The sequence below is a fragment of the Pteronotus mesoamericanus genome, unplaced genomic scaffold, assembly GCF_021234165.1.
Source record: "Pteronotus mesoamericanus isolate MK-2021 breed Mesoamerican mustached bat unplaced genomic scaffold, CSHL_Meso_final scaffold_533, whole genome shotgun sequence".
Taxonomy (NCBI): domain Eukaryota; kingdom Metazoa; phylum Chordata; class Mammalia; order Chiroptera; family Mormoopidae; genus Pteronotus; species Pteronotus mesoamericanus.
The window spans coordinates 509,965-521,622 of record NW_026555320.1 but is presented as its reverse complement, the minus strand read 5'-3'; the positions used below and the strand labels follow the sequence as shown (position 1 = coordinate 521,622).

The following is an 11,658-nucleotide window of genomic DNA, read 5'->3' as shown; positions in this document are numbered from 1 at the left end:
TGACTCTGCGGGGTACTGAGGCGGGATACCTGACACAATAGGATATAAAGGGCAGGGCAAAAGTCGGTTTACAGTTGTTGGTACGGCAAAGACAATAATTAATAAATAATAACACATGAATAAACTCCATGTTTCATGTATTCACAACTGTAAACCTACTTTTTGCCCCACCCTGGATAGTTTTGGAGCTGAGGCAAAAAGTATGGCAGAAAGAGAAGAGAATATCAGCAGACAGATGAAACTAAAAAACCCGTAAGGGTACATGAGGTCACCCCAAAAGAAGGGAAGAGAGTAAGAAGAGAGTAAGAAGAGGGTAGACAAAATTTCACAAAAATCCTGGAAAACACCAATATTTTAGGGACAGAGGAAGTGAATTCAGTGACAGTGAGGAAGAATGACCAGACTGGAGGAGAACCAAAGGAAAGGTGTCAAGGGAAGATTTATGGTGGCAAACAAGATAGAGGAGTTAATTAAGTAAGACATGGGCAGAGAAACTGAGTTGTGTCCGTTGACCTGCGTCCTTTGCTATTGTAGCTTTCACAGTGTGGTACGAATAGAAACCAGTGGGTTGAGTGAACAGGGGGAAGATGGAGAGATCAGATGTACACTTTTTCTCTCCTAAACATAGTTGTTAAACATTTTTATAACTTACAAAGTGACCCCCCCCATGAGCCTAGTACCTACCTGACATCATACACAAGTATTACAATATTATTGACTATATTCTCTATGCTGTATCTTATATTTCCATGGCTATTTTGATCTCACTGTCTTATACAAGGTTATTTAGATTACACAATGCAACCATATAAAGTGCTTATTCATAGCCCAATTTTGTTGATTAAAACGCTGAGGTTTCTAGAGGCTAAATAACTTGTTCACGATCATAATGCTAATGAGCACTCAAATCCACGCCTTCTGACTTCACACACACTGGCAATCCTGGGGCGCCAGGCCGGCCCTCTTCCCACTCCACCCCATTTTTTTCTCCTTGGCCCTGGTTCAGAAGAATGCTGCTGCCCCCCCAAAACAAGAACAAATACTACTAAGTGCAGCAGTGGAAAAATCAAGTCGAGACTAAAATATTCAAAGTATATTTTTGTTCGCTAAAGAAAATATCACTACATAAACACACCAACCCTACCGCCCCATTGGTTACTAATGGAAAAAAACATCTTACGTGGTTGACTGAAATGAACAGACACAAAAGTAGGAGACAGTGTAAACTAAAAAAGTGAAAGGGGCCTGATAGCTCCTTGCTTCGTATCTGCTAAAGTTCCACTTATCATACACTGTCTTTGATATTTTCTATACTCATTCCTTCTATAATCAGATTATAAATTACATATTCCAGGGAGGGACTAATTTTTTCACTTCTGAGTCCAGCACAGTAGAGGGCACAATATACATGTCCAGTCATTGCTGAAAGGGACTCCCAACTCTGGTTTTAAAATACCTGTAGATAGTATGAATTTTCTCAAAGGGTTTAACATTCCTTTTAGACAAAATTTCACAACAATCACGATATTTTTAAGAAGGATGTAAAAAATAGGGTGATGCAGCTTTAAATTGGGCATCTGCCTGCGTAGGAACCTGAGTTTAGAAGTCCGTTTCCCTCATGGGAGACATGATCATGTGCAGACAGCTACTTGGAACATGAAACATCGCCAAGGCTCTCCAAAGAGGGGTAAATTAGCAAAGCGAGCAGAGAGATGCTTCTGTGCTGCCTTTCTCTCTACACACTACAGGTGGGGAATTTAATACATGAGAACCCAAATAATTGTTAAAGTCTTATGCATCAATTATACTTCAAATGACACGGAGTAAGGAGAATGGGAGAATACGTATTGTAGATTTGCTACCAATTATAATATCTGTGTTATGAAAGATGTAGTATTTTTCCCGCTGTTGCTGCTGTTTTCTTGTAACATGATATGGAATAAAGCGAAGCAGAATAATCTCCACTAAAGAGCTGTATTATCTTATTGTTTCAGATATTTACCATCATCATTTACCAAGGCTTTCTACATACTGATCAGAAAGGCATCATTTCTCATGCAAATAGGCTCTTTCCGTACAATGCATAGCATAGGAATTTTTATTTATATTTATTTTTTTATTTTAGAGAGGGGAAGGGAGGGAGAAAGAGAGGGAGAGAAACATCAATGTGTGGTTGCATTTCCCACACCCCCTCTTGGGGACCTGGCCCACAACCCGGGCATGTGCCCTGACTGGGAATCCAACCAGCGACCTTTTGGTTTGCAGGCCAGTGCCCAATCCACTAAGCCACACCAGCCAGGGTGGAAATTTTAAAGCAATAGCTAAAACTTTGCATGCCAGGTACTGGGCTAACACCTTACATGCATTTCCTCATTAACCATCACTACTATTGCCTCCATGAGAACAAAGTGGTTTTGACAGGTAAAGCCCAAGGTCATGGGTGGTATGTGGTTAACCAGGGACTCAGGTCTGCCTGACCCAAATCCCATTTCCTAGAAATAAGCAAATTAGCCAACATTATTTTGCTTTGTATAAATCCCCTTCAGGAATGAATATGCTGCGGTCACTGCTGCTACTAGCCTTTGTGTTTCTAGAAGGCACTTTTAGTTTACTTTCATATTCAAGTGTGTCCGGCTCGTTTATCGTTTTAATTACCTTAAATGAGTCCCTTATTGATTACCTCTACTTACCTTTGAAGGCCTACAGTTAACTGCATTAAAAATATTGGACTCCTACTAAACTCAGAAACAGTGTTCAAGGAGACACTGGCATGAACCAGACACAATCTCAAGGCATGGGGTTTTTAATTTACCGAATATAGCATGAATGTTTCCTCCATGTGTCTTAACTCAATTATGAGACGATCAAAACCCTGAGCCCACAGCACTCAGTTCCCAACTGTATGACAGCGCACGTGGCAATCTGCCTGTTTTTGTGGTTACGCTGAAACATTCCAATTTAGCCACAGATATAGTTCCCACCGTAGAGTCATTGATACTTGCCATCAAGTCGCTCAACAGTTAGTATCTATTCTACGAACAAATTAGGGCCTCTGTCCCCGGAAAGTCACTATCACAAGGGGCCTCTGACACTTTCTTCCTCAGAAATCTCTTCCAAGCTGGGTGAGGTGACAGGTCCAGCTACCCGTTGCTGGCGATTAATGGCTGCCCCCACTAAAGTGTAAGCTCCATGAAGGGCTCCACCGGCGGCCCGACAGCGCGCGATCGTGACGGATATTCGCCGTGGGGGCGGAAAGCATCGACCGCTCCCACCGCCTTCGGCGCCCAAAGGGCGAGACAGCGCTGCAACTTCACCTGCGCCTCCTAAGGACTCGCCGCGATCGAAACGCCGCATCCCCTGCTCCTTCCTGCCCGCACTCCGCAGACAGCGTTCGCACTGCTCGCCACCGCTGTCGGAGCAAGGGAAGAGCGAGAGAATCCTGAGATACCGCCGGGCCAGGAGCCAGGGGCTCCCGAGCGCCCTCGCGCAAACCCCACAATCCGCGCACTCGCCTGTGACGCGATCCCCACGCGAGAGCCCAGACCCCCGAGCCGCGGCGCGTCATCCCATCCAATCCGCGACCCGCTCCGGGCCGCCCCACCCACCACGCACACGTACGCACCCACCCACCGTCCGGGACCTACCTTCTGATTGGCTGGAACAGGCTGTGGGCGGGACGGGGAGAAGCAGACCCGACGGCGCGCGCGGGCGGAGGTCAGAAGTGGGCTGGAATTTGAGAGGTCCTGTAGCCGGTAAGTTAAGGGTAAAGGGGCACTTGGGGGCGGGGGACGCCCGAATGTGGGACGGGAGTAAGTCGGGTCACGCTTGGCTTGGCTGAGAGCACGTTGGGAAGGCTGGGGGCCGCGAGGCTGGGAATGCGGCGAGGCCTGGTGGGATGAAGGGGGCGAGGTATATAGTTGGCGGGGCTCTGTCCAGACCTCGTGCTTCCGGGAGGTTGGGGGTACAAAAACCAGGCCTGACTCCCTCTCCGGTGAGGGGATATGGAGCCAATGCGGAGATGGGGCAAACGCTCGCTCAGTGAATCGTGGCTGAAAGCGAACGCTGACGGGTGGGACAGTAATGAATGACCCGAAGTGGGAGTTGGGGCCGGAGCGGACCCGGAGCCCCGAGCCTTGAGAGCGGAATCGACCGAGTGGGAGGGCGAGCGCTGCGGCCTTGGAGTCCCGGCAAGGTCACAGGAAGAGAGGGGAGGAAGGTGGAAAGGTTGAGGGAAGGGCTTAAAACCACACGACCTTCCAGCCCTCACTTCCTTTTCTCTCCGACCCGGCGTTTCTGCCCACCCCGGGCGACCCTCTCCGGCCCTAGGAAGGTGAGAAGGCCTCGGAGCCTGTCTAAAGCATCTGTGACGGAATTTAAATCTCTCCCAAGTGGAGATTACAAAACACTGCCTGGGTTTAGAAGTGGGAGTAGCCGAAATGATTCGGCAGTGTTACTCGCTCCTGTCTTTTTATTGCCGGTGCGGGAAGCAGCTCTTTCCCTCTTCCGGGGAATTCCTACCAAAGGCACTTTCCAGCAGGACCGGTTTGGGTGAGAAAGTGTGACAGCTTTAAGTGCCTGGCCTAGAAGGACAAACATATTCGAGTCGTCTGTACCAGGGCTTCTCTTAACTTCGGTGCGCACCAGGAGCACTTGGGGGTTGGGGGTGCTTCTGCAAACGCGCGCTCCCTGGGCCCAGCCCCAGACCGGCTGAGTCACAATCTTCGCGGGGAGCCTTGGCAGCCATTTTTAAATAACCTGTGACTGATACAAAATCAAAATTTGAGTTAACTGGTGAGATAGCTGTTCCTGAGAGCGAAAGGGCAGGCTGTGAAGATCCTTCAGTCTGGTGCATCACCTGATGCTGGGCAGCGCCTCTTCCTTTAAGCCTCCTCCAGGTTGCTGTGCGTTTGGACAGGTCTTCCGTAGAAGTACCGCCCTTACTCAGTGGACAGAATAGTTTGTGTTTTTTAATCTGGCTTTGAATATCTGGTTCAACTGGTGCCTCTTTATGTACCTGTTCAACTTTTTAACAGAAATCTGGGTTAATTGCTATGTGTGGATGAGAAAATGATAAAAGGAAAATCTAGAAATGCTAGTGGGAAAAAAAAATCTTTTCAAATCACAATTGAAGTTGTTAGGTAAGTCCTTGGGGAAGGACTTTGCATTTAATATTAGGCATGACAACACATTTTTTGCAATTCAAGAAAAGAGATGTGGCTTCTGTAAAGGAATGGATTTTAATAGTTTTCAGATTAAAAATATATCAGCATCATAAGGTCAGTGGCTTGGCAATATACTGTCAATCAAAAGAACCCTAGACTGTGTCAGGAGAGCTTGGTTCTAGAAATGTATTCCTGCTGTTGAGCAGTTCATATAACCCTTTCTAATTCTTTTTCCACCTGTCAAATAAGGCTGTTAGCAAGAATAATCATGAGTTGTTACTCTCAAATTATGATTTATAGTTACTGATCCTGGTACTTTAAAAGTTAGCCGTTTTCAGTTTAGGTGGCTGTAAATCCTGAATACCTGGGAGGTTTCTAGGTTGTAATTAGAAGGAATTATCAAAATCTTACATTCAGGGAGTGTTACAAATATAACAGGGTTAGAATTTATAAGATAGTATGAAATATAATTTGATCACAGTGTTGGGTTTTTAATATTCCTCTGTATTGGTGTTATTCTAAAATGTTCACACAAAGTGTTCTGGATCAGAGACAGATTATCATTAGTCACTTAAAGGAAATAACGACCACATAGTCCCCCTACATCCTGTTTCTTACCTCGGGGACTACTTTCTGAAAGCCAGATCAAATGTCGTACCCATACAAATTTCAGAGTCTGTATCATACACACATCAGAGTCTGTGAAGAATCAAATCAATGGGTTTTCTTCTGTTCTCCTTTTATACACAGGACAGAGCCCCCTCCTTCCTACAGGGGCGTGGTGGGGGGGGATTTTGCTCAGCTGCCTCTTGGGCAATTGTAGTGATCCAGAGGTGAGAGTGTAGAGGAAAAACTACCTACTTTCTTTTAAAGACAATTCCCAGATGACTTCTTAGTTTAGGAATAATTAAAGCAAAGGAAGAAAACATGCTTTTATAGCTGCAAAAGAAGCTGCAAGATTTTAAAAGTGCATTGTGGTATATAATAGTTTTGTCTTGTGGTTGCAAGAAACCAAGACATACTCAGGTTGTCATTTCTTCGTCCAGAGATAGAATATAAGAAATAAAAAAGAAGTGAGCACTTAGGTATATACGGGTTGGCATTTTTCTTACTGACTGATTAAATTCTACAAATGTATATAATTGTTATTATTTTCACTAAGCATTCCTAAATAAATTACTTGAGAATAATTTTAATTCCTGAAAAATACTACTTTTAAATTTATTCAACATTTTGTGGTATATTTACTATATGCAAAGCATTGTGGAGATAGATACAAGCAGGGCAGGTATAACCTCCAGACTTCAAGGATTCTAGCAAGAGAAACAGTCGAACAGTCATTTATAAGACTTTTGATAGGGGAAACATAGCAGTCTAAGGAACTGCATAACCAAAACATTTTTCATGAACTTACAGAATCAAAGAAGACTTTCTAGAGGCCAGTCAACATAAGAACCTGAAAAGTGGGAGGAGGTAGCCAGGAAAGAGGGTACGAAGGAGGTGGAAAGGGAAAAGTGTTAGAGGAATCAGCTTTTGCAAAGACTTGGGGGAACTATAGAGCTCAGCTATAAGATGTTTGATGTGATTAAAATGGAGATTTTGCAAGGGAGCTGGAAGGAGAAGTTGTGATAAAAGTTATGCCATAAAGAAGTTTATGGTTATTTATGAAGGCAACAAGTAAGCGTATACTAGCCTAAAATACAATGTTTAATTTCTGTTTAGTCCATTTATGTAGTTTCTTGAAAGCCATTCTCAAGTATTTCTCTGTGAAACTTCCCAAACCTACTTTAGCTAAAAGATACACTATAAATTTAGTTCTCATTGTCTCTGTTATGCTATTGGCAAGTAATCACACTCTGTCTCTTTTTAAAAAAGTATCTAATTTTGAACCACTGATTATTTCTGTGTGTATGTGTTATCTCTTCAGATAGTATAGTGAGTGTCCCGAACCTTGAGCTTGTTGAACTTTTTATGTACAGGGTGGGACAAAAGTAGGTTTACAGTTGTGAGTACGTGAAACACAGAGCTTATTCTTGTATTATGATTTTTTAATTATAGTATTATCTTCCGTGTGAACAGCTGCGAACCTACTTTTGCCCCACCCTAGGGGTTTATTCAATTCGCAGGTAATGGAGTTCAAAAAAGAGAGAAAAAGTCTAGTTCTAACCTGAGTTTTTTAATACCTAGCTTTCTGATACTGTGTGACTCTTCTGGGTTAAGGGTGTGTTCTCTGTCAGATGACAGAAGCAACTCTTGCCAGTGGGAATGGGGGGGGGGGGGTTTGGAGGGATGATTCACTTTTCAAACTAAGTAGTAAACCTCCTAGAGCTGGGTTTTCCTTGAGGGCCTTAGCCCACCACTAGCAACCCTTGAATCGCAACGTGTTAAATGAGAGCTGCTGTTATTGAAGGGAGTGTGATGCCCATGGAAAACCCGGCAGTGGAGGTGACATTTTACCTCCGTGGTGGGATGGGCAGGTTACTTTTGACTTCATTGTGATTGATACCAATCGGAGACTTGGGCACTTACCTACTTTGTTTGACTCCCTTATTATCTATGGGTAAAGTTTATAGGAAGTTCAGTCCACTGCGTGAAGAAGGAAGTGTATACAGAGTTACTGTGACTAAGGTGAAACTGGATGTGTCATTACCTTATTGTGATGAAATGCCTATTAGCTTCCTTTGTAAAGGAAGGTGACTGGAATGGGAGAATGCGGCCTTCAGTCCTTGGTGATAATTGAATCTTTTTGTTTTTCTGCCCCCTTATTCATATAGTGATCAGGCTAATGTCTTGCCCTTTTTGATACCATTTAAAGACTAATATAAAAGAAAGTAGCTTTTTTTTTTGTTTTTTTTTTTGTTTTTTTTTGAAAAAGAGTAGTTTTAAGAGGGAAAGCCAGGAAATATAAAGTATGTAATGGAAGACGGAGCTGAAGCTTAGGAGGCATTCTTTTATTAAGAAGACCCTGAGAGTAGTTTGGTTTTTATGCTGCAGTGATGTTCAAAATGGTAACCTTAAGTCATAAAAGGCTATGCATTAGTTTAATCGAATATAAGTTATCTTTAAAAGGAGACCTTTCTAGTCTTAACAGGTGTGTCACTATTCAGAGGTGAGAACTGATGCCAGGCAGCATGTTGGAGTAAATAAGCTGGTTGTAGTTTAAAGCAATAAAAACTACACTCAACTACACTTAAAATTGCTTAGTGGGATTTTCAACATGATATTGAAGAGGCAGTAAGGAGTATCAGTTTAGTTTGAATAACCTGAAGCTGTCAAGTTGAAGTTGATTAAGTGTGAAGAAAAAATAAAATTAAAAAAAGGATGAAGATAGAAAATTAATAACTACTATTTTAGTTGACAAACGTAATTTAAAAACTCACTGTTATTTGTGCTAAAAAGGAACTGGTTGTATGGAGAAACATGTATGAGAAAACAAGAGGATAGACACACAACCCTCCCTGAAAGTGGCTGTGAATTAAAAATACAATTGATTTCTAAACATATTTTGTACAATTCATGAAGAGCATATCCCAGGTTTTTATGGAAACTAGGATTATTTTAAGTATATCCCATCATTTAATGTTCTAGTTGTTTCTAATTGCAGATCCTCATGGTAACTGTCTTTCAGGAAGATTCTTCAATCAGTATGTCAACTGACACAGATGTTCCTCTTTCTTCATATGATGAAGGTCAGGGATCTAAATTTATACGAAAAGCTAAAGAGGCACCGTTTGTCCCTGTTGGTAAGTTTGACTTTGACATTCTAATAGTCAGTTTGTATACTGGAACACAATCAAAGTGTAAGCTACTCACTCATCAAGCTCATCCATAAGCATTATTTTCAGACTTTTTAATGTTATTGAAATATACTGAAATTGGCATGCTATAACTCTCATTATAAAAATTCTTCTGTGTGTATTTAGACTTCTCGTTTTAGTAACTCTTATTTCAGTGAGTGTGTAGAGGGATCCCAAGACTACTCTTATTAGTCTCAATGATTTGCTGGAAGGACTCTTTTCTTAAAGCTCTTCTACTCACGGTGATGGTTTATTACATCCTCTATTACATTAATTGATTTCCTTCAAAGAGGGAAGTAGGACAGAAAGGAGGAGTTCCCCAGCCCTCTTCCAAACATTTGTCTACTGGCTTCACAACCCCATGTTTTGAAGATTATAACTTTCTGGATCTGCTGGTTTTTGCTACCATCTTTGGGTTTTTGGTTCCAGGGAGAGATTAAAAGCATGATGTGTATGTTGTCTAATGAATGGTTTCTTAAAGCATTTTTATAAAAACAGTAGAAAGTACATTGATTGATAGTAAAATCATTTTGGTTCCCTGCCCCCATGTACCTGACATAATTGTGACTATTTGTTTCTCAGGAATGGCGGGTTTTGCAGCGATTGTCGCGTATGGATTATATAAATTGAAGAGCAGGGGAAACACTAAGATGTCCGTCCACCTGATCCACATGCGTGTGGCAGCCCAAGGCTTTGTTGTGGGAGCGATGACTCTTGGTAGGTTCCTACGGAAATTTCCAATTTGTCGTTCCCCACTAATGGATTTCTTTGTTACTAAAACAATGTAGATACTTTAAGCTAATTTTGAAGCAGTTTCCAAATAACACATTTATTTTCATGGAGAAGTGAATGAATAAAAAATAGTTCAAGTAGTGACATAATTTTACTGTCTGTATACAGGGTGGGGCAAAAGTAGGTTTACAGCTGTGAATTTGCAAAACACAGTTTATTCTTTTATTATTTATTTATTATTGTACTATTTTCCATATGAACAACTGTAAACCTGCTTTTGTCCCACCTGGTATATCTTACTAAGGTTTTAAAGAAAGAAAAGACAATCCTGCCCATCACTCAGTTTCTGATTTCACTGAAGAGTCTAGACACGCCATTAGATTGGAAGTGAGATCCATTATCTGGGAGAGACATGATTGCTGCTTTACTGAGTTAAAGGTGGAAAAGATTTTTTTAAATGTAGGTATTAGATGCTTTTATTGGCTTTATGATTCATTGACTTTATCTGGTATTATTTAGCAAGAGTGACAGCTTTTAAAGTTGCCAGATAAATACTGAACAGTCTGAGCTAGTCATACTAGCCTTAAGCTACTTGGGAAACTGTAAAAATAAATTTAGAAACTTAAACTGTTTGAGAAGGCTAGAGTGTGAGCAGCCCACGGTCTTGTTCCCCTTGCAAAGACTGCATGCCAACAAAGGTGCTACTTTGAGCTATTTTATGAACTGTTTTTAATTTTCTTAACATCGAAAAAAATATTTAAATGCTTAACCAGCATTCTTTTTCTTTAGGTATGGGCTATTCCATGTATCAGGAATTCTGGGCGAAACCTAAACCTTAGAAGAAGAGATGCTGTCTTGGTCTTGGTGGTATTTGCTGTAGTTAGAGATCTCATATTGAGGTTATATATTTATGTTGAAAATAAATCGTTTGAGTGGGTCAGACAGGAACATGGTAATTGGAATATTGGCTTTTTTCTTGCAGGCTTGGTTTGCTGGGTGACTAAATTACTAGTGACTAGTTCACTAACTAGGTCATTCAGAGGAATCAAATTAACACATAAGAAACATGTCACTTTTAAATGTACTTGATAGTGGTAAAATGTCCACCTTGTTCATCTCTTTTGGTGAAATTAGCTCTAAAGAAGACATCCTGCCAATCCTGATGTACCCCAGTTGCTGCAGAATATCACATGCTTTTGATGTTATATAGGAATCCTATTTGCCCCAGTTAATTTTTTTGTGCCTGCCTTGTGAACTGAACAAGTACTTCAGTTTTTAGGGCTGGTTGGCTCTTAAAGAACCCTTTCAGAACAGTGCATAGCATATAAAGTTACAAACCTCCCCACAACTGAACGTGTGTGTGTCTAAACCAAACCTAAAATGCTGATAACAGCTGCAATAAGGTAGTATTTATTTTAGAGTCATACTTGTAAACATAATTATGGATCCTAGTTTAGCTATTTTGTAATTGCAGAATTATATTTTTGCTGCTGTTATATTACAATAATTTTTAAATGTCACTTGAAATAGAAATATGTACCTTAAGTGCTAATGCAAAGGTAATGAAAAACAATTTTTAAATATGTGCAGTGTGTTTGTTTTTCTCTGTAAAAATACAAATGTTAAACTAAACAATTTACCTATAATGGGAGTGATTAATGATTTAAGAGCAAGCTATGGCCAGACATCATACACAAACTTTTGTGTACTACAGAAGATTTTATTGCACTTGGGAAAATCTCCTGTCTAACCTGAATTTACATTCCATGGTGATAACATGGTAAATGTGGTATTATTAAAGTAAATGAATGCATCGAATGTCTTGTATTTATTTCCATTTGGAAGAACAAATCATTCCTCAAAGTAGTATAAACATCAAACTCCCAGAAAAGAGAAAGAACATTTTGTACCTGTGGCAGGAACCACGGTTAAAGAATATTTACCAAACAGGGATAACGGCTAATATT

At 41.0% G+C, this 11,658-nt stretch overlaps 1 protein-coding gene across 2 annotated transcripts; it reads left to right on the top strand.

Moving 5' to 3' along the window:
- Nucleotides 1–3,668: 3,668 nt before the first annotated feature.
- On the top strand, nt 3,669–11,326 carry HIGD1A (HIG1 hypoxia inducible domain family member 1A). 2 transcript variants are annotated; one of them, XM_054594560.1, is made up of 4 exons: nt 3,669–3,752; nt 8,795–8,905; nt 9,542–9,676; nt 10,481–11,326. In XM_054594560.1, the coding sequence occupies exons 2-4, from the start codon at nt 8,809–8,811 to the stop codon at nt 10,528–10,530; spliced, it is 282 nt and encodes a 93-aa protein (XP_054450535.1). In that variant the 5' UTR covers nt 3,669–3,752; nt 8,795–8,808; the 3' UTR covers nt 10,531–11,326. The 2 variants fall into 2 exon arrangements, with proteins under 2 accessions (XP_054450535.1, XP_054450534.1); XM_054594559.1 differs by having other exon boundaries at nt 3,673–3,752; nt 8,791–8,905.
- Nucleotides 11,327–11,658: the final 332 nt, after the last annotated feature.